The 22,730-nt window shown below is 41.0% G+C and overlaps 1 protein-coding gene across 6 annotated transcripts in view; it reads left to right on the top strand.

Annotated features, from left to right (window-relative positions):
- The window catches only part of arhgef12a (Rho guanine nucleotide exchange factor (GEF) 12a), a 90,095-nt gene that overhangs the window by 53,772 nt on the left and 13,593 nt on the right, over positions 1-22,730 (top strand). For all 6 annotated transcript variants that reach the window (XM_022675190.2, XM_022675186.2, XM_022675180.2 and 3 more), the window contains 12 exons: positions 412-547; positions 2,389-2,427; positions 2,602-2,753; positions 4,280-4,426; positions 4,513-4,598; positions 5,680-5,805; positions 7,597-7,711; positions 10,587-10,687; positions 11,428-11,505; positions 18,921-18,996; positions 19,087-19,254; positions 20,677-20,764. In XM_022675190.2, coding sequence (XP_022530911.2) covers positions 412-547; positions 2,389-2,427; positions 2,602-2,753; positions 4,280-4,426; positions 4,513-4,598; positions 5,680-5,805; positions 7,597-7,711; positions 10,587-10,687; positions 11,428-11,505; positions 18,921-18,996; positions 19,087-19,254; positions 20,677-20,764 — 1,312 coding nt within the window. The remainder of the gene's footprint in view (positions 1-411; positions 548-2,388; positions 2,428-2,601; positions 2,754-4,279; positions 4,427-4,512; positions 4,599-5,679; positions 5,806-7,596; positions 7,712-10,586; positions 10,688-11,427; positions 11,506-18,920; positions 18,997-19,086; positions 19,255-20,676; positions 20,765-22,730) is intronic.

Genomic DNA, 22,730 nt, shown 5'->3' with positions numbered 1-22,730 from the left:
AAGATTCGTTTAGGATAGGATTTCGGCTCTTGCTCATGAATATTCATATATACAAACATAGCGCCTCCGATTGGCTTACAGCACTGCGACACAGGAGGCAGTGAGACGGACAACAGTTAAAAAACAACTGTTTAAATATAGACATTTCTACACTAATAACAGTTTTTATAATGTCATATGTTACTTTATAACATGTGTAATAATGCCCTGCTAAGTGCAGTTCAGCCACTGACCTAGTCTTAGAGTCTCTGTAAAACACCAAATCCACTGGAGATCCTATTTAAACCTATAGTTACACACACACAGAGGTGGGTAGACCAGGTCCAGAAAGTTAAAGGAAAGTGGATTTTAGTGGAAGGAGACCTTTGTTGTCTTTGTTGTGACCTTTATGTTCTCTGTTGTGTTCTCCAGGGGGAAGCCCGTCCTCCGTGGTCCCTCGTCACAGTGATGGTGTGCAGGCTGTGGAGGGTCTGGATGGCCCTTACCCTCCCTGCGACTACCCCCCCTGCGGCCTGGAGCAACTGGATGAGGAGAGAGATGGAGACAGGTACAGCGCCAGCATCCTTGCTCTGCTTTTTCACGGCAGTCGAGTCTTTGCTCACTCAAGTCTGATGTTAATTTAATGCCACTGTGCGTTTGCATCAGCCTGTCCTGCACTGAAATTGATTCTTCATTGCTTGTGTAAACTGCTGTACTGTATTGCAGAAAGCAGCGTTTACTGATGTCTTGCTTGTTTGTGATTACCGTAGTTTTTCACACTATAAAATTCAATTAAAATCCTTTAATTTCCCCAAAAATAGACAGTACGCCTTATAATCTGATGCTCCTTATGTATGAATTCTACCGGTCAGGTATTAAGGAGCAGTAAAGCTCAGCGTTATATAAGAGTTTCAGTTTAGTTATCCAACAGTATTAGCCATAGCTGCTAACCACAAGAAGCACTAGCTGTTTTGTCATTTAGAGGTGAGTTTTATTAGCCTAAATTACTCTGCTGCTAACCCCAGATAGCACTGCTGGAGCAGCGTTAGCATTAGTCGCTAACCGCAGGAAGCGCTAGCTATTTTTTTTCCATTCAAAGACGAGCATATGGGACTGTAGCCTGCGCGTTTACCATGTTAAAACAAACTACGTTGGACAAACCTCTAGCTAATATCGCCCTCGCTTACCTAAAAACACTAGGGGATCCTCAGTGTAGCGCTATCAGGTGGCATTAGCCGCTAATGCTAATGCTCCAGCCTTAGTGCTGGATAAATCTGTAAATCTAAGCTTACTGTAAATAAACAGAAGTGCTTTACACACCCAAGGAAATCTGTGTAGATTAACATCCAGCACTCGATTGACTGAAGTCTAAATTGACTTGTCTGAACTGTAATTAAAAAAAAAAAGAATTATAGTTTTGTTTACTTAGCTTAGCCGTACAGGTCTCGCCACCCAGTGTTAAAAACCTGCTGAATTAGAAGGGGAACTCAGGGCTCCTCGGTGTAGCGCTATCAGGTGGCACTAGCCGCTAATGCTAATGCTCCAGCCTTAGTGCTGGAGAAATCTGTAAATCTAAACTTACTGTAAATAAATATTAATGTAAATAAAAGTTTTTATGAGAGAAATCTGTCTAGTTTAATATCAAGCACTCGTTTGACTTCGTTTAAATTGACTTGTCTGAACAGTAATTTTTTATTTAAAAAAATTATAGTTTTGTTTACTTAGCTTAGCTGTACAGGTCTCGCCACCCAGTGGTCGGACCTGCTGAATTACAAGGGAAACATGGCGACACCCTTGTTCCTTACAAGTAGTTACGAGTTACTTGTGTCGTATAAAATGCACCTTTTATTCTAGTTCAAGAGTGAGCATATTGACTAAAACAAGCTACGTGAGAAGAACCGCTAGCTAATGTCACCCTGGAACTCAGGGCTCCTCAGTGTAGCGCTATCGTGTGGCATTAGCCGCTAATGCTAATGCTCCAACCTTAGTGCTGGAGAAATTTGTAAATCTAAGCTTACTGTTTATAAACGGAAGTATATATTTCACCCAAATAAACAGTTTTTATGAGAGAAGTCTGTGTAGATTAATATCCAGCACTCGATTGACTGAAGTCTGAATTTACTTTATTTATTTATTTTTTTTATGATAGTTTTGTTTACTTAGCTTAGCCGTACAGGTCTCGCTACCTATTGGTCAAAACTTGCCGGAGTATAAGGAAAACATGGCGACACCCCTGTTCCTTACTAGTAGTTACTAGTTACTTGTGTCGTTCAAAATGCACCTTATATTCTGGTGTGCTATATGTGTGGAATTTGGTAATCTGGTGCGCCTTATAGTGTGAAAATCCAGTATTTGTATTTGCTGATTGTGTGTGAGAGGAATGAATAGATCTGTACTGTGTTTTTCTAGACTCCTGGTGGATGTGGGCACGCCTAAGCTGAGCAGGAGGTACTGGCTGATTCCTGCTCTTTTCTTTTCTCTACTTTATTTCGATGTTTCATAAACAAGTCATTAGTTCATGGTCTGAGATTCATCATCTTCTCTCATGCTGGGTCTCTCTTTTTTATCTTTTTTTTAATCCTCTGTCTCCTTCTGCTCTCTGTCTTTACTCTTCACTCTCAGGCTAGAGGAGGTGCTGAGTGAGGACGATGGCGGAGGCGGCGGTGGTGGTGTGTACTCTGATGTGGATCCTCCGAATTGGCAGCAGCTGGTGGGGCGTGAGGTTCTGGCTGGACTGACTCCTCACGAGATCAAGAGACAGGAAGTCATTAACGGTAGCGTCTCACAACACAACACCAGGACAGGGCAGTTTGTGAAGAAAAAAAAAAAACACTAAAAAAAGACACTGAAAATTCACAGTCCTTACTTTTTAATCAGGCTGTCTCGACTACTTAGCTTTACTTGATTGTTTTAAATAATTTATCGTCTCAGTGAATCGGAAGTGATCACTTAGCAATTTGCATGATTGTAATGCATATATTAAATTCTCCTACTGGTCTCTCTTTAAACTAGTGAATTCTGCTCTGTTTAAGTTGTTGAAATGCACACTCAGCTCGTATACACAGCCCTAGGCCAACTTTTGCTGATAGCTGGTTTTAGGTGGCTGGTAAGCTGCTCATCCATGTGACATACTCTACACATACTCTAATGATGGTAAACCTAGATCATTCATTTTTAAAACCCCTTCCGCTTGTTTTAGTCCCGTTACCGCCTGCTCTCCTCAAAAAACGGTTGTTTTAATTCTGCACCTGCCCGCCACATATAAATTTCAGTCCTAATATGAACTGAATTATTTAAATTTAGTGCTTAAAATTTACTTATGTATTTATTAAAACAGCAATATAGCGCTGGATTTCTTACAGAATAAAAAAGGTTTCCAATCGTTAGTTGCTGAGTTTGTGCTGGTTTGTGCAGCAAAAATCAGCATTCGTGCTGTTATCGTTTTCAGGTCAGGTGACTCTGTGTGTCTCTGCTTTTATATTGATCAGTAATGAATAAAACATTAAACATGAAATATTTAAATAAAATATAGAATATCATCAACATAAAAAAAGAAATTAGAACAACAAAGTCAATAAAATAATAAGATTTAAATATGAACAAAGAACAGAAAATAAGCTTTTTAGCTGTTTTTTAAAGCTAGTAACAATTGATGCCTGATGAATATTAATTGCTAAAGAGTTCAGGATTTTTGGAGCGTAAAAACAGAATTCCACCGGTCAGGTTGTAAAGAGCAGTAAAGACACTTTGCTGAAGTATTTGTGAGTATGTTAGTCTGTAGTCTGCCTGTTTACAGTGTTAAAACAAGCTATGTGGGATGAACCGCTAGCTAATTTCAACCTCGCTTTTTTCCAGAACACTCAGGGTTCCTCAGTGTAGTGCTGTCGGGTGGTGTTTAGCGGTTAGCTGCTAATGCTAATGCTGCAGCACCCAGCTATAGTGTAAATCTGGAAATCTAAGCTCGCTGTAAATAAATGGAGGCACTTATACTCACCCAAATTAACCGTTTTCAGGAGAGAAATCTGTTTTCTTTGCTTAGCTTAGCTAAACTAGCTGAATTTGAAGGAAAACATGGTGACGCCCCTGTTCTTTACTAGAGGCACATAATGCTCCTTATAATCCATTGTGCCTTATATTGCAAATAATACAGTACTACGTTACTGTATACATACTTATACACCACTCCGAATTAATTGTTTTGTTTTTTTAATAATTGCATTCTAACATTTGTAAAAACACAAGTCATAGCCTTTCAGAATGTACAGAAAAGTTTTCTTACACCATGAATCATTCTCTGCAGAGCTGTTCTACACTGAGCGTGCACATGTACGCATGCTGAAAGTCCTGGACAGCGTCTTCTACCAAAAACTCTCCAGAGACAATATACTGCCCCCTGCTGACATCAAAAACATCTTCACCAACCTGGAGGAGATCATCCAGCTCCATGGTATGTGTGCATGTTTCATTACTACCCACATGAATGACTGTGTACTCCATATTCAAGAGGACTCAATAATTCCTTACGTATTTCAGTGAATATCTCGGAGCAGATGGCGGCGATACGCAAGAAGAATGATTCATCAGTTGTCGACCAAATTGGAGATGATTTGCTGTCTTGGGTAAGTGGCATCTTGATGATCGACAGTTGCTATGAGTGAGTTTGATGAGCTATAATTGGATTGGGTGTATAAAGAATTCTTCAAATATCTTCTATAAATGCGTAAGGGATGAGCTAAATACAGAATGTATAGATCTGTCATTTTTATACAGATCTGGAAAAACATTTCTACTACTTTAACTTTTCCTAAGTTAATAAAATTGATTAGTAAAATTGATTTTACTATTTATAGGTTTATGTTTGAGTAAAATGAACATTGTTGTTTTATTCTATAAACTACAGACAACATTTCTCCCAAATTCCAAATAAAAATATTGTCAGAAATAGTGTTGGGCAATATTATATCATATATAATATATCGTGACACAGAAATATCATGATTTTAAAAGTAGTCTATTATTTACTGTGAAGCTTTAGGTGTATTGATTGTATAATTGTTTTAGTTTGCAGTTTATATGCATGCACTAAATATTCTGCAATATTATTTGCTTCATTATATTATTTTATGCTATATTATTTATTTTAACACATGATTATACTGTTATACTATTATACTATATTCCTGAAATGAATGAATTATTTTAGTTTTCCTATATCGCCAAGTATATCGTTATCGCAAAAATACCCTGAAATATCGTGATATTATTTTAGAGCCATATCGCCCACCCCTAGTCAGAAATAACAAAAAAGATGCAGAGCTTTCAGACCTCAAATAATGCAACGTTGAAACAATTTCATATTCATAAAGTAGTTTTAAGGGTTCAGAAATAATCAATATTTGGTGGAATAACCCTGGTTTTTAATCACAGTTTTTTTAATGCATCTCCAACACCAGTCTTACACACTGCTTTTGGATAACTTTATGCTGCTTTACTCCTGGTGTAAAAATTCAAGCAGTTCAGTTTGGTGGTTTGATGGTTTGTGATCATCCATCTTCCTCTTGATTATATTCCAGAGGTTTTCAATTTGGTAAAATCAAAGAAACTCAAAAGATTTATTTACTTTTCCCTCCAAATTACACCGAACTCGTATTGTTGAACCAGAAGTTTGACCTCCTCCATTGGCGTTCTTTTCTATTCCAGTTCAGCGGAGGAGAGGAGGAGAAGATGAGGAGGGCTGTGGGCACGTTCTGCAGCAATCAGCCCTTCGCTCTGGAGCTCATCAAGAGCCGGCAGAAGAAGGACCAGCGATTCGCCACCTTCATGCAGGTGAGGTGAAGTTACTCTGACCCTGAATCTGATTCCAGCTCCTGATGGTGGATCATAATCATGAACCAGCCAGTGGAGTAGAAGGAGTCAGGCGTGTTAGGAAGTTAAAGCCATGGAGCTCTTTTATATGTCAAACTAAAACAATCTAGAACTAGAATGATTGACCACAAATAGAGAAGACGAGAACATTTACCTGCATTTTCCATTATTATGTACCGTATTTTTCAAATTATAAGATTGCACTGTCAATAAACATCTCTTTCCTGGACTACTTTCCTACATAAGACACATTTATATAAGACGCACTAACTAGTAAGGAACAGGGGTGTCGTCATGTTTTCCTTCTAATTCAGCTGGTCTCCCAGTTGGGCGGCGAGACCTTTAAAGCTAAGCTAACTTAAGCTAAGTAAACAGAACTGTAATTCTTAAAAAAAGAAAAAGAAAAAATAAAACTATTTTCTTTTAGAGGTAATCAAGTGCAGAATATTAATCTACACCCACAGATTTCTCTCCTGAAAACTGTTTATTTTGGTGAGTAAATGGCTTTCACTTATTTAATATTCCATTTATTTTATATAATATTTGGTGGAATAACCCTGTTTTTTAATCAGTTTTCATGCACCTTGGCATCATGTTCTCCTCCACCAGTCTTACACACTGCTTTTGGATTATGTTATGCTACTCTGGATATTTTCTCTCCTAAAAACTGTTTATTTGGGAGAGTAAAGCGCTTCTGTTTATTTACAGTAAGCTGAGATTTCCAGATTTCCACTAATGCGTGGTGCAGCATTATTATCATTAGCGGGTAACCACTAGCGCAAGCCACGGTTTGCGCTAGTAAACATGCTAGCTGGGGTTAGAAACAGGCTAATAATACTCTGATAATACTCACCTGTGAACGGTGAAAGAGCTAGTGCTTAGTGCGGTTAGCGACTAATGCTAATGCTGCTCCAGCAGTGCTAGCCGGGGTTAGCAGCAGGCTACAGGCCGATAATACTCACCTCTGAACGGCAAAAGCTCAAGCGCTTAGCACGGTTAGTGGATAATGCTAATACCTCTGGAGAACTAAGCTGAAACTGTATAACCTGTATAACTCTGTACTTCAGCAGAGTGTCTTTACTACTCCTTAATACCTGACTGATAGAAGGATTATAAGGTACACTGATGATTTTTGGGAAATTTAAAGAATTTAAGTGCATCTTATAGTGCAAAAAATATGATTTATACAGTAGAACAAATTCCATTTTTTTGCTGCAGGATACAGAAAGCACATTCTTCTCTTTCTGTTTATTAATTTTGACCCATGAATCTGATGCTAGCCAATAAACGAAGAACAATAATACCATCTGTCGTGTTCTACATCTACATCCAGAAATGAGTGTTGCTTTCCAAATAATCAAAAATCAAGAAGAAAATCACAAAGTTAATCTATTCAGTGCAAAAATATCATTTCAGATGCATGTGACTGTGTGTGGGTGAGGGTTTTATGGTTCAGTGTGTTGTTTAAAGGGAAGCACTTTACCTTGAAAGTTCTCCAAAGAGCATCACTAACAAGGACGTGACTCGAGCCAAAGAAACAGGAGCGTTTTTACCCGAAAGTCTTTTGAGACTCTTCCTCTGGTGCTGTTTTGATCATAAGCCAACTACGCAAACGCAGAGACATCACTGAGACGCTCTCTCAGAAGAGTTCTCCTTGACTGAAGGACAGAACGCATGTTCATGTTTTGTTATCTATTAGCATACGATGTCCTGAGTGGGCCATTTGGGCCATTGTGTGTGTTCTGTCCACAGGAGGCGGAGAGTAATCGGTTGTGTCGGAGGCTGCAGCTCAAGGACATCATTCCAGCCGAGATGCAGAGGCTCACAAAGTATCCGCTGCTACTGGAGAACATCGCCAAGTACACTGGTACTTGTTGCTGCCTCACATACACACACATCTTTCTCTCTTATTCTGGTCTACTGAAGTAGCGCATATGTATAATATGTAAATTCTATAGCCTATACATTAATGTTCATGGGAATACTTTCTAAAACAGGTCTTTGAATTTCATAAGAACCAAGAAGTTTAGTGCCCCAAATGTGTGTGCCATTGTGTGATAAATTTTATTTATAAAAAAAAAAAAACAGTACTCAGTCCTTTGGATAAAGGATAATTAGAAAGGGATAAGCAGCAAAACGTCCAATAGCACAAATTAAAGACACAAATGTATAATAGCAATACAGTGTTTTTTATTTTAGTTAACTACTAAAAGTGGGGGGAGAACTAAAGTTAGCAGTGAGCTAGCTAAAATACTAACTTTAGTAATGATTTAGCTACATTTACCGGGGAGAGAGCTAAGGTTAGCGGAGAGCTAGCTAAAATAGTAACGTTAGCCGCAAGCTAGATAACATACTAACATTAGTGGCAAGTTAGATACATTACAGGGGAGAGAACTAAGGTGAGTGGACAGCTAGTTTATATTAGTGGCGCACTAGATACCAGTTACCAGGGAGAGAACTAAGCTTAGCAGAGAGCTAGCTAAGATTAGCACTCAGCTAGCTAACATACTAACATTAGCAGCGGGTCAGCTATGTTACAGGGGAGACAGCTAAGGTTAGTGGAGAGCTAGCTAACATTATCAGCGAACTAGCTACCGTTACTGGGGAGAGAACTAAGGTTAGTGGTGAGCTAGCTAACATAGTAAAGTTAGAAGCAAGTAAGCTTATGTTACCCAGGGGCGAACTAAGCTTAACGGAGAGCTAGCTAAGATTAGCAGTAAGCTAGCTAACATTCTAACACTAGCGGTGAGCTAGGTAACATATTAACGTTAGTGGCGAGTTAGCTACGTTACCAGGTAGAGAACTAAGGTTAACGGCGAGCAAGCTAACATACTAACCTTACCGGCGAATGAGCTAACGTTACCAGGTAGAGAACTAAGGTTAGCGGCGAGCAAACTAACATACTTATGTTAGCGGAGAGTTGGCTTTGTTAGTGGGGAGAGAACTAAGGTTATCAGCGAGTTAGCTACGTTACCAGGAAGAGAGCTAAGGTTAGCGGAGAGCTAGCTAACATACTAACGCTATCAGCGAGTTAGCTATGTTACCAGGGAGAGAACTAAGGTCAGTGGAGAGATGGCTAACATACTAATGTTAACGACGAGTTAGGTACATTACCAGGAAGAGAACTAAGGTTAGCAGCAAGCTAGCTAACATAGTAATTTTAGAGGTGAGATAGCTATGTTACCTGGGAGAGAACAAAGGTAAGTGAAGGGCTAGGTAACCTTAGCTGCGAACAAGCTAACATACTAACATTAGCAGCGAGTTAGCTATGTTACTGGGGAAAAAAATAAAGTTAGTGGAGAGCTAGCTAACATTAGCACTTAAATAGCTAACGTTACTGGAGAGAGAACCAAGATTAACGGAGAGCTAGATAACATACTACTATTAGCGGCAAGTTACCTATATTACTGGGGAAAGAACTAAAGTTAGTGGAGAGAAAGGTAACATTAGCAACGAGCTAGCTAACATATTAACATACTAACATTACCATTATTTCATTATTTTTTATGGTTCCTACATGCAATTCATTGTGTTGTTTAACGCAATGCAGCTTTCATATGTTTATGTTGGCTCTGCTCGGCATCACAAAGTTTTGTTTTCCAATACATTAAATTATTTTCTACCGAAGATATTATGACTTCATTTTTGGGTCTTAAATTATATTTATTGAGGTCTTAAAAGGTCTTTAAAAGCATTACCCTGATGGAACCGGTTTCGTGGCCTGTTCTGAGTCTGAGTCTGAGTGGTTGGCTGATGGTGTGACGTGGTGAGATGAGCGTCACTGATGGCTCTGTCCTTTCTCTCTCTGCTGCTTCCTGCTGTGCTGTTCTCGCCCACGTGCCCCGCTGTGGCTCACTCAGCAAGGGCTGCCAGAGGACGCTCCCGTCCTGTCCCGACCCGAGCGCTACCCTGCACAGGCTCAGCCGTTTCCACCCCAGCTCACAGTAATGAAGGCGTTTTCACGGGACCAGCGCTGGCTGTTAGCCAAATGCTAACTAAATACAGCGGGACTCCACTTAAACAGGGATTAGCAAACCGGACCCTTTCAGAACGGGCCTGATGCACATTTGGGGAGAGAATTACAGAGTGTTTAAGTTCTGCCAGCTAAATTTTGGCCCACTTGACATTCTAAAAGAACTGCAAAGAACTAGGGCTGCAACGATTAGTAGATATAATCGACAATGTTGATTGTTTAAATTTGTCGACTACAAATTTCATTGTCGACTAATCGTTAATCGTTAATGTAAAAGTGCTGGGAACAGAAGAAACTTGGTCTGTGTTTTTTTTAGAGATGGAGGACATGGCAGAAATAATCGTTCACTAATCGACTAATCGAAAAAATGATCATCAGATTAGTCGACTACCAAAATTGTAATTTAAAGACCATTTACATCCAACTTCATGTTCAAATTAATGATAATAGTATAGAATTTCAAAGCATTTATTACCTTTTTAAATACAACAAATTTTCAAACAATCATAGTTTGGAAAATATAAACTCTTTTCTGTACCCACTGTAGTTCACACTGTGTGTATGGAGTTGCAGTTATTGAAGCATAGGTCATTAACATGACTAGCTAAAATACTGCTCTCTGTTATATATGTGAACAAACATTTAAATAAATACAATGGACGATATAACGATTATCAAATATTATTGAGGTCAATAATATTTTGTAGTCCACTTCTTGGATATTATATCTAATCCTGTGTGTGTGATTGTGTGCGTTGCTTGTCTGCAGATGATGCTAAAGAGAAAGACAAGGTGAGGAGAGCAGCTGATTGCTGTCGGAAGATTCTCAACCACGTTAACCAGGCAGTAAAGGAGTCTGAAAATAAGCAGGTGAGCACTTCATTCAGCGTGATTAAGCTGTCAGTCTCCCCTTATATCCAGCAAAAACCTAAAACCACTCTTGAATCCTGAATTTCTAACCCTCAGTTATTATTCAGCTAAATCAGACATTATTCTGAATAAAACAGGGCGTCTGATCTTGCACCAACTATATATAAAAGGTTTAATAAAGTATTTTGTTCTTATTTTGTTGGAGCAGCTGTCAAGAATCTTTAATTTAGGAGCATCGCAGTTGTGAGGATTTGATTGCTTTTAGCAAAAAAATAATAATACGTTCTTTTCTCACTGTAAGATGCACCAGATTTTAAGGTGCATTATGTGACACTAGTAAGGAACAGGGGTGTCGCCATGTTTTACTTCTAATTCAACAGGTTCTTAAAGAATCGTCAAAAACAAGTGCTCATTGTAAATCTACACAGATTTTCCTCCTGAAAACTGTTTATTTGAGTGAGTAAAGCTCCTCCTGACTGGTAAAATTTACATATAAGGCACACCGGACTATAAGGCACACTGAAGATTTTTGGAAGAATTAAAGTATTTTAAGTGCGCCTTACATGAAATCTCTAGACCCCAGCTCATCCCAAAAGCACAGTTTGAATGTAGCACCATTGTTCCTGTGTGTGCAGCTTTTATGATCATATCAAGAGGTGATGAAGACAAATTCTCAGAGCAGTAAATGTTGTTTTCGTCTCTGGTAAAATGTTTTGTTTGTTGTGTTTTGTGTTCTTCAGCATCTGGAAGACTACCAGCGGCGCCTGGACTTCTCGTCCCTGAAGCAGAGTGAGAATCCCCTCATCGCTGAGTTTAAGGTCCGTCATATTACACCATAAGCTGTAATAATTGCTGAAATATGTACATAAACATACCAAATTTAAGAAATATCAGCATTAGAATTTAAACAAAATTTCTTCATTCTTCGATCATTCTTTTAGTGTGGTTTAGGTCAGGCAGACTAGAGTCTTTTTCACTGTATTATAATGTCCCAGGAGAGAGTGAGCGAGCAAGAGAGAAAGAAAGAGAGATAGAAAAAGAGAGAGAAAGAGCGAGAGGAAGTGAGTGAGCAAGCAAGAGAGAGAGAGAGAGAGAGATTGAGTGAAAGAAACACCGAGAGAGAAAGAGATTTGAGATTTAAAAAATGAACTTTATTTAACAAATACAAAAATTACAATCAATAGAAAACAAACATGTACACATCACCATGTACATCGCTCAACTCCAAGGCGTACTAAGAACCAACTCCCCCTCTTCCAAACTACACAGGAATCCCTTGTAACACCATTCAAGTTCAAACACCTGAATATTGTTCATGGCTTTGTAAAACCCGAACTCAAAAACAATTCTGGATTTCACATAAGCTTTGAACAAAGGCAACACCTCCTGACCAGACCTATTTTCTATTTTGTTCCGTCTAGAGTTGTACACTGCCAATTTGGCTTGACCAAGCAAAAAATTCAACAATTGCCACTTGAAACGGTCTTTTCGACTGTACCCAGCACCAAAAATAAAAGTACAAGAGTTAAAATTCATCCCACACTCTGAAAATAAAAAACCAAGTGTGTCAAAAAGAGAAGCAAGTCTTGAACATTCTAAGAAGCAGTGAAAAACTGTCTCTCTGACTCCACAAAAAACACAAGAGTCACTTACTTCTGGGTTAATAGCAGAAACAAAGGCATTGACGGCTATAATTCCATGTAGAATCCTCCATTGGAGATCACCAGTCCTTTTTGTCAGAGGTGGCTTATACAGCACCCTCCAAATCGGCCGTCTGTCCAGCCCCACCCCCAACTTGTCTCTCCACACCGTGTCAGGCCGACCATTCAAAACTGTTTTATTAAAGACCTTAACAAAACCCTTATACAAAACCTGGCCTGTCACAGAGTGGAGATCCAATTCTTGCAGTGCAGAAAGTTCCAACAAGGGTCCAGATACAGTGTCCAGATTCGGAGTGAGAGCAATTCTTGGAAAAGGATCGTCCGTGTTGGGCACTATACTGCCATCAGCGTATCCCCGCAACAAAGACAGTTCATCACGAGAAAGCCTGTTCAGCCACAGAGCAAGGATGGCCTCTGTGTGACGCAAGGACCGCTGCCCTAACAAGGAAGCCACAGCCCGAACATCGTCCAAGCCTGGTCCAGACACATCCACCAAGTTCCGCAGGGTCACAGTCTTGGACGCACGCAGCCTCTGAGTAAGGCCCGGTACTCCACAACTTGACACATCAAGTCGAGCCCCTTTAATCAAGGGCTCTTCTAGCAACCAATGCAGCGATGTATTGTCTTTCAACCTGCAGCTTTTAAAAAAGCCCCAGGCTTTAAAAAGTCCACGATAAAAAGAAGGTAGTCCGCTAAGATCCAGTTGTTTAGAATCCATGAAAAACAAAGCATTGTCTAATTCCAGACCACCAGCCTGGCGCAATATGGTGCAGGCCACACCTCTCCACACTAAGTCCGCAGAGCCTGTGAGGAACATCTGCAGGAACTGCAGGCGAAAAGTTGCCAGTCTACTTACAAGGTGCACTAATCCTTGACCTCCTTCCTCCCTGGGTAGAAAAAGCACAGCCTGTGGGACCCAATGAAGTTTGTCCCAGAAAAAGTTTACCAGGATCGCTTGTAGTCGAGCCAGCAGTCCAGCAGGAGGATCCACACATGCTAATCTGTGCCAAAATACTGATGCAGCCAAATTATTGGCTACAAGCGCTCTTCCTCTGAATGACATTTGGCTGTGTATCCATTTCCACCTAGCTAGCCGTCCAGTCATTTTCTCCACTGCACCATCCCAGTTTTTTTGAAGAGCTGCTTCATCACCAAGAAAAACCCCGAGATACTTTATCTCTCTTTGCTTCCAAACCAAATTAGCAGGTAAAATAGGTAGCCCCCTTTGCCACTGCCCCACTGCAACAGCCTCGCTCTTACCCCAATTCACCCTTGCAGCTGAAATAGTCCCAAAATCTCGGACAATGGCAACCAGCTTATCAATATCCGCCTGTCCCCTTACAAATGCCATAACATCGTCTGCGTAAGCTGACAACTGATGGAAAATGAGACCATCCTGTCCTAATACCACACCCTCAATCTCGGAGCGAAGTTTGTTCAGAAGTGGCTCAATGGCAATGGAGTACAACATTCCAGACAATGCACAACCTTGACGTATACCCCGACATGCCTTAAAAGGAGCACTTAGCCCACCATTAATTTTCAAAACACTCTCGGTGCTATGGTACAGTACTCTAATCATGCCCGTAAAAATGGGCCCAAAACCCAAAGTTGAAAGTGTTTGCCATAAATATTGGTGTTCTACTCGATCAAAAGCTTTCTCTTGGTCAACAGAAATGAGACCAAAGTCAAGCTCTTGAGTTTTAGAAATCTCCAACACATCTCTAATCAAATAAATGTTATCTCTTATGGACCTACCAGGCACACAGTAGGTCTGGTCCTGATGGATAAGTTGCCCCACCACCTGTCTTAATCTAGTTGCCAATGCCTTGGAGAAGATTTTCAAGTCAGTACACAGGAGACTTACTGGCCGCCAGTTCTTAATATCCTGTAGATCGCCCTTCTTCGGTAGCAAGGTAAGAACAGCCCTCCTGCAACTTAGGGGCAAAAGACCCTCAGCCAGACTCTCATTGAGGACAGCAAGCAGATCAGCACCCAGCTCTGTCCAAAAGGTCTTGTAAAACTCCACCGGAATGCCGTCAATACCTGGGGCAGTTCCACCCTCCATGCCCTGCAAAGCAGCATGAAGCTCCTGCAAACCCAGCGGCTCTTCCAGTTTGCCACTAGAGCTCTCAGAGACCTTTGGCAAGCCTGCATAAAACCCAGCAGCCAGTTCTTCATCACCTGTGTATTCACTACTGTACAGTTCAGCATAGAACCGTACAGCCCGCTTACGGATCTCTGTTGGCTCTGTTAACTCCTGTCCATCCTCAGAGCGCAGAGAATGAATAAAACGACTCTGACCGTTTTTCCTCTCCAGGCCAAAGAAAAACTTAGATGGGGCATCCATCTGAGTCAGGCTCTGAAACCGTGACCGCACCAGAGCCCCCTGTGCCCTGATGCCCAAAAGATCGCCAAGAGCGGCAGATTTTGACTTTAGATCTCTGGCATGACCTTGGTCTCCATTTGAGTCCACCAGTCTCTGTAATTCCAGAATTTCCTTTTCTAGATTTTTCATAGCCCGAGTAATGTTTCGTGAAACATTGAAAGTATACTGCTGACAAAGCTGTTTAATTTCCACCTTCCCATAGTCCCACCACTCTCGAAGGTTATGAAACAAAATCTTCTGTAATCTAAAATTATTCCAAAAGACAATAAAGACCTTTCTAAAATTAAAATCATACAATAGAGATGTATTGAAGTGCCAGTAGGCGCTCTTGGACTTAAGATTTGCAATAAAAACTGAACATAAAACCAAACTGTGATCAGAAAACCCAATAGGCATGACCACACACCCTTTAAAAACATTGAGCTGGTGCTTAAAACAATAAAAGCGATCCAGCCTGGCCAAAGACACAAAACCATCTCTCACTTGAGCCCAAGTATATTGTTTTGCATTTTTATTAAAGGCTCTCCACACATCACATAAAGTGTAAGTTTTCAATAACTCACGAAGTGTACGCTGAGAAGCAGCATGAGGTTCATTATGGTTCCTATCTAAATTATCATCTTCAGTACAGTTAAAATCCCCCCCCATAAACAAATAGTCATCAGAACTGTAATTCTCCAGAGCGTTGTTAACAGAGTGAAGAAAAAGAACCCTGTCAACCCCAGATGTCGGAGCATAAATATTAAAAATAATAATCTTAAATCGTTCAAAGCGAGCAAGTACCACCAAGCACCTGCCCTCCATCACCTGCTCCACTTCACAAGAAATTGGCAGAAAATGTTTTGGAAATAAAACTGCCACACCAGCTCTGGTCGAACTTAAATGACTAAAATAAATCTCTCCTTCAAACTCCTTTTTCCAATCAACTTCATTTTCTACAGTACTGTGTGTCTCCTGAACTAGCATAATATCAACATTTTTTAGCTTAATAAGCTCAAACAGCATTGCCCTCTTCTGGATGTCCCGAGCCCCATTCAAATTTAAAGATCCCACCCGTATCTTACTCATAGAAAAGAATAAAAAGCTCAGAACAGTCAAAAACAGAGGCAGAAACAAAGAAAAATTATGATGTTTCAAAACCATCTTCATTTTTAAGTTCTAGTTTTAGTTTTGGCAAAAGCTTTCTAAGTCTAAAGATTTCCTTTGTAGTGAAGCGATCTTCACCCTCACCTCTCATAAAATTTTCAACAGAACTAATGAACAGTTTCCGATCAGGAAAGTAGTCAACGACTTTAACACCTTTAGCATTTTTAGTCCTACACAAGAATGTCCTAATTTTGTCAAAAGAGTAAGCACTACGCTGACTCCGCTGACATTTAACATCTGGCAAGTCGTTCAATGTAATAGGTGCAGAACCAGGATTCTCGCCCTTCACACCTAGAGCCTTCTGTTTTTGACCCTTTTTGTCACTAGCTGTAACCTGTGCCAGCTTCCGCTTCCCAGAGGGTACTCTACACAACAGCTCCTCAGCCACAGGGTCTATCTCTAAACCCTCCCCCTCCAGAAATAGACTAGTAGCAGTTACTATACCCACATTTTTTATCTGAGACCTAGAACCCTCATATTGCACCTCACAGTGACCAATGGAGCTACTGTCTTCAATATCAGAATCAGAAGCTACACCTGCCTCCTCATTCTGAGTCTGGGTATCTAAGGAAGTGTTATCTTCCATACTGTCAGCCCACGAGAATACCTTACTACCCCCTTCACCACCAGACTCAACATTAGACCCAGCACCAAGCTCAGCACCAGACTCAACACTAAACCCAGCACCAGGCTCAGCACCAGACTCAACACTAAACCCAGCACCAGGCTCAGCACCAGACTCAACACCAAACCCATCACCAGGCTCAGCACCAGGCACAGTCTCAGTCCCTGCAGCAGACTCAGGCTCAGGCCTAGCGTCTGTGTCAGCTGCACTGGTTATACCTATATCAGAAGCCACAGGGGCCGAGGCCCGTGAAGTACCCTCGTCCGCTGCAGCAGGACATGAACGTTTCAAGTGCCCCTCCTGGCCACACCCAAAGCATCTCATTGTGTCTGAAGTGGCAAAAACAACATATTCAAAGTCATCAATTTTAAACTTAAAAGTCACATTTAACTCCTCAATTCCAGCTTTCAAAACCATGAACACGTGCCGTCTGAAACAAACAACATGCTTCAAAGGAGGTTTAGAGCCAAGTGTCATTCTCCTCATGTCAGACATGCATTGACCATAACGGTTTAACTCTGCAAGTAACAGCTCATTTTTAATGAAAGGTGGAACGTTAGACAGGATTATCTTTCTGGCTGGTTTTACGAGGGGTACTACAGGTATTAATGTATCCTGTATTACAACTCCAGTCCGAACCATTGTATTAGCTTTTTCAATGCTATCAAGAAAAATAACCACAGCACTATTCATCCTTGAGGCAGATAGGACACTTTCGTACCCAATCATCTCTCCAACAGCTAAACAACACTGTTCCACTGAGCACTTAACGCTGGGCACCAACTTAATACCGTGCTTACGGGAAAGTTGTTCAAAACGAGCTTTCTCCGCCGCCGCGGCCGCCATGACAACCGGCATATTGCCGGGAGCAGCAATAACCGGCGTTTCGCGCGCTACACGCGCGCAGCTCGCGCTACACGCGCGCAGCTCGCGCTAAACACAATCAGAACTCTTCACTACCGCCCAACAACTTTTACAAAGTTCAGAAACGATAGAAAAGAAAGAAACTCACCAAACAAACAGCCAGCCACGCTCACGCACACACCGGCTCACACACCCGCTCACACACCCGCTCACACGCTCCTCACCCGCACATGCGCACAGAGAGAGAGAGAGAGAGAGAGAGAGAGAGTGAGTGAGCAACAGAGAGAAAGAGAGTGAGTGCGAGAGAGAAATAGCAAAAACGAGTGAATGAGAGAGCAAGTGACTGAGACAGGAAAAGCGAGAGAGATATAAAGAGACCGAGCGAGAGAAAGTGAGACCGAACAAGAGTGAGAGAGAATAAGCGAGAAAGAGAGAGCGAACGTAAGAAAGAGAAAGAGACAGCAAGAGAGAGAGAGAGCAAAAATAAGAGAGTGAAAGCGAGTGACCGAGAAAGAGGTGAGTGAGCAACAGAGAGAAAAGGAGAGAGAGAGAGAAAAGCATGTGAGAGAGAGAGAGAAAAAGAAGGAGCAAGCATGAGAGAAAGAGAGAGGAAGTGAGTGAGAGAGCGAGTGAGAGAGAAAAGGAGAGAGAGAGAGAGAAAGAGCGAGTGAGAGGAAGGGAGAGACAGCGGATGAGAGAGAGAGCAAGAACCAGAGAGTGAGAGCAAGTGACCGAGAGAGAAGTGAGTGAGCAACAGAGAGAAAAGGAGAGAGCATGCGAGAGAGAGAGAGAAAAAGAAGGAGCGAACATGAGCGAAAGAGAGAGGAAGTGAGTGAGAAAGAGCGAGTGAGAGAGAGAGAGAGAGATAGAGAGAGAGAAAGAGCGAGTGAGAGACAGCGGATGAGAGAGAAAGCAAGAACCAGAGAGTGAGAGCAAGTGACTGAGAGAGAAGTGAACAACAGAGAGAAAAGGAGAGGGCATGTGAGACAGAGAGAGAGAAAAAGAAAGCATGAGAGAAAGAGAGAGAGAGAGTGAGAGAAAAGGAGAAAGAGAGAGCGAGAAGGAGAGCAAGCATGCGAGAGAGAGAGAAAAAGAAGGAGCGAGCATGAGAGAAAGAGAGAGGAAGTGAGTGAGAAAGAGCGAGTGAGAGAGAAAAGGAGAGAGAGAGAGAGGGAGAGAGAAAAAGCGAGTGAGAGGTAGGGAGAGACAGCGGATGAGAGAGAGAGCAAGAACCAGAGAGTGAGAGCAAGTGACCGAGAGAGAAGTGAGTGAGCAACAGAGAGAAAAGGTGGGAGCATGAGAGAAAGAAAGAGAGAGCGAGAGAAAAGGAGAAGAAGCGAGAGAGAAAGAGCTGTGCGCAATCACGTTTGCCAGTTTTATTCGAGTTCAATGCAAAGTATCAAAAAGGCACCAAATATTTTAAAGCCTTTCAGTACTCAGTAGTATTTCTTTTCAGTTATGTACCATATTATTCTCATTGTGTACTTATATACACTGTGTACATTGTGTATATATACAGCAGTTTAATCTAATCTCCTCTCTTTCCAGAATTTGGATCTGACCAAGAGGAAGTTGGTCCACGAAGGTCCACTAAACTGGAAGTTAAACAAAGACAAGACTGTTGGTAAGACACTAGTGAGAGATTAGTGTTGAAACTTGTGTTTGTGAGTTAAATAAAGGGCTGTGTTAATCTGTGATTTAATGTGTGTTTTAGAGTTATACACTCTGCTCCTGGAGGACATCCTTGTTCTGTTGCAGAAACAGGACGAGAAACTGATTCTAAAGTGCCACAGTAAGAACCGGGCTGGAACCGTGGACACGCAGCACATATTCAGCCCTGTTATTAAACTTAGCACTGTACTGGTGCGCTCTGTGGCCACAGGTGAGACTTTCCAAATCTATTCACTTATACTAGTGGGTGGGCGATGTGGCCCTGGTATTTTGTCGATAACGATGCTCTTGAATAAAAGAAAATCAAGATTATACCAAAGTTAGTTCCAACCCAATGCGATGTGATTGGCTGAGAGGCGTTCTATGAGGGCCGTTATCAGCCAGTAATGGCTCTCCATCTATTACTCTGCTACATACAGGTAACCAAGCAACGATGCAGCGCTTACAAACCAAACAGCGCAGCTACAAACAGAGCAACAATGGAACTATTTTAACCAAACAGATCATATTTTCTCCTCCTCTTTAACTCTTTAAAATCTTTCAATAAACAGCGATAATGTAACTGTGGTATAATGAAGCAATAATACATATATAATCGTAATGACCTACAAACGCAGCACAGCAGTGCCAATATTACACTTTACAGCACTCCCTCTCGTGTATTATTGCTTAAATACAACATTGCAACAAAATGAAAATTAGATTTTATTATTGCATATGACATCATATGGAACACCCCTAGGGGAGATTAAGATTTTTTTTTAAAATACAAGAATTTTATCAGATTTGTAAGAAAAATGAAAATGATCCAGAATGTCATGATACTAATAATAATACACTCCAAATATCTCCATATATCCAGGATTAAAGTAAAATAAATTATACTGGACAGATATAATCTGTCTCTAGTAGATATAAAGCTCTGGGCAAAAAAAAATAAGAGAGCACTTAAAAATGATGAGTTTCTTTGATTTTACCAAATTTACCAAACCTCTGGAATATAATCAAGAGGAAGATGGATGATCACAAACCATCAAACCACCAAACTGAACTGCTTGAATTTTTACACCAGGAGTGTAAAGGCATAAAGTCATCCAAAAGCAGTGTGTAAGACTGGTGGAGGAAGAGAATATGATGCCAAGATGCATGATTAAAAACTGTGATTAAAAACCACCAGGTTTATTCCACCAAATACTCATTAAACTCTTGAACTCTTAAAACTTTATGAATATGAACTTGTTTTCTTTGCATTATTTGAGGACTGAAAGCTCTGCATCATTTTTGTTATTTCAGACATTTCTCATTTTCTGCAAATAAATGCTCTAAATGAGAATTTTTTAAAATTTATTTAGAATTTGGGGGAAATGTTGTCTGTAGTTTACTCAAACATAAACCTATAAATAGCAAAATCAGAGAAACTGCTTGGCCGCAATTTTTTTTCAGAGCTGTGTAATGGGAAATAAGAACAGTGTGATTTTTTTCTTTTGCTAAAAACAGTATAAAAGTAAAACCCTGATGTGATAATTAGGGGTGGGTGATATGGCACACTCCTAACACACACACACACACACACACACACACAATACCTGCGTGAGGAATGGCATTAGTTAACATCTTCTCTTTCCACAAACAGACAACAGGTCCTTCTTTGTGCTCTCCATGTCCGACAACGGAGCTCAGATCTATGAGCTGATGGCTCAGACAGTGTCTGAACAGAGAACGTAAGTGCTGACGCTGCTTTCCCCCAATTCACTGCTTCTTCCCCTCGTTGCTTCTCTCTCTCTCTTTCTTTTCACTCGCTCTCTCGCTGTCTTGCGTCGTCTCTCTGTCTCTCTTGATTTTTCATTCCTTCTCTTGGTCTTGTTCTCTCTCCCTCTCTTATTGTATCAGTTGTTCTGTTTTACTTTTACTTGTTGTGTCTGTTGTTTTGTCTCTCTTCCTCAGTCTCTCTCTTCCTCTTATGTTCTGTCTTGCTCTTGTTCTCATTCTCTGTCTTACACTCTCACTTACATTCTCACTCATGCTCCTTTTTTCTCTTTCTCTCTCTCATTTTCATGCTCTTATTCTGTCTCACTATTTTGTTCTGTTTCTCTTGTGCATTTAAGTACATTTAAAATATGCTTACATGGAAAAGTACATACTTTAAACATTAAAATAAATAAGTATATTTTAATTCTAGTTAAGCTATATTTAAATACAACATAAAAGCATTTCATCATCATTTTTAATACACTTGAAGTATATTGTAGACTCTGTGCTTTGTGTACTGATGCACATATTGTGTACACTTTAATGCTACTGGGGGGGGATTCAATATCAGTATCAACATAACATTCAATTTGTGAAAAGTGTATTGCTTAAAAATGCATTATATTTAATGTGTATTTTTTTTTTTTTTTTTTTTTTTTTTTTTTTTTTTTAAAAAGTATATTCCGGCCCTCCCGGAGATTGCTCTGCTTCTTGATAGCAGATGCAGCCAAAGAGGTGCCTAGATTGATCCTCCAATTGACGCCAACAGGGTATCTACAACCATAGGCATCCTGATATGTCAAGGGCAGGACAACCATACCCCCCCTACCCCCCCCCCCCCCCTTCCGTGAGAATCCCGGAATAGAATAGGTTCTCAGCACTCCCTTGCTTTTCGTACGAGGCGAAAAATGGGACGCCTCGTTTGCCGTGAGGTGCGACCTGTGTCTGTGGAGGAAGAGATCCTGGTGTCTGAGGGAACTGGTGGCTGCGGCTCCCAGAACCCAACACGGTACTTTGGCTCCTACTTCACATAGTCAGGTGGTCAGAGTGGCCCACTCTGATCAATCGGCTGGTCGAGACCTGCCCTGGAAACTCCGGATATGCCACCAGGATATCAGTGAGACCAGACGGCGTCGGCTGAAGGGTCAATCGAGTAGCGACATACCATCTAATGACTGCTCGAGTATACCATCCCTATATCCCTGACACACATCCGCTGGAGATCCGCGGCTCTGTGCGTCCCCTAGTTGGACTCCGAGGTGGGTGGGGAGTAGGGATGGCGAACCAAACAATATATCACCATGGAGAGAACTAATGCTAAAAGAAGGATGATCGACCTGGACCTACGCTACGAGAAAACGGATCAACCCTTAACTTTGAAAGACGATGGCCAACACTTTGTACTGCTGGAATCCATGACACAAGATCCTCCTATTACTAAACTGTCGCCATTTGCTATCCACAAGGGTATCCTTGGTATAGCTGGAACAGTTAAAAACGTCAAAAAACTGAGATCTGGTCAAATTTTGGTGGAATGCTCCAAGAAAGCACAGATGGACAATCTGCTCCGTGCCACGGAGCTCGCCGGTGTGAAGATCAAGGTGACTATGCACCCCTTTCTCAACAGCAGCAAAGGCGTTATACGTACCCGAGAACTTGACGGACTGGAAGACTCTGAAATAACTGACGAGATGTCATTACAAGGAGTTACACACGTGAGACGGATTATTATCAAAAAATCAAACTACACTTTCAAGACTCATACATATATTTTGACTTTCAATAGGGCACATCTGCCTGAAAAAGTGGACATAGGATACATAAAAACAACGGTTGATCCTTACATTCCAAACCCGCTCAGATGCTTCAAATGCCAAAAGTTCGGACATGGAGCAACAAACTGCAACAGTGCTGCGATATGCATCACCTGCGGAGAAC

Source organism: Astyanax mexicanus, chromosome 18, assembly GCF_023375975.1.
Source record: "Astyanax mexicanus isolate ESR-SI-001 chromosome 18, AstMex3_surface, whole genome shotgun sequence".
Lineage (NCBI taxonomy): Eukaryota > Metazoa > Chordata > Actinopteri > Characiformes > Acestrorhamphidae > Astyanax > Astyanax mexicanus.
This window is presented reverse-complemented; position numbering and strand designations above follow the sequence as displayed.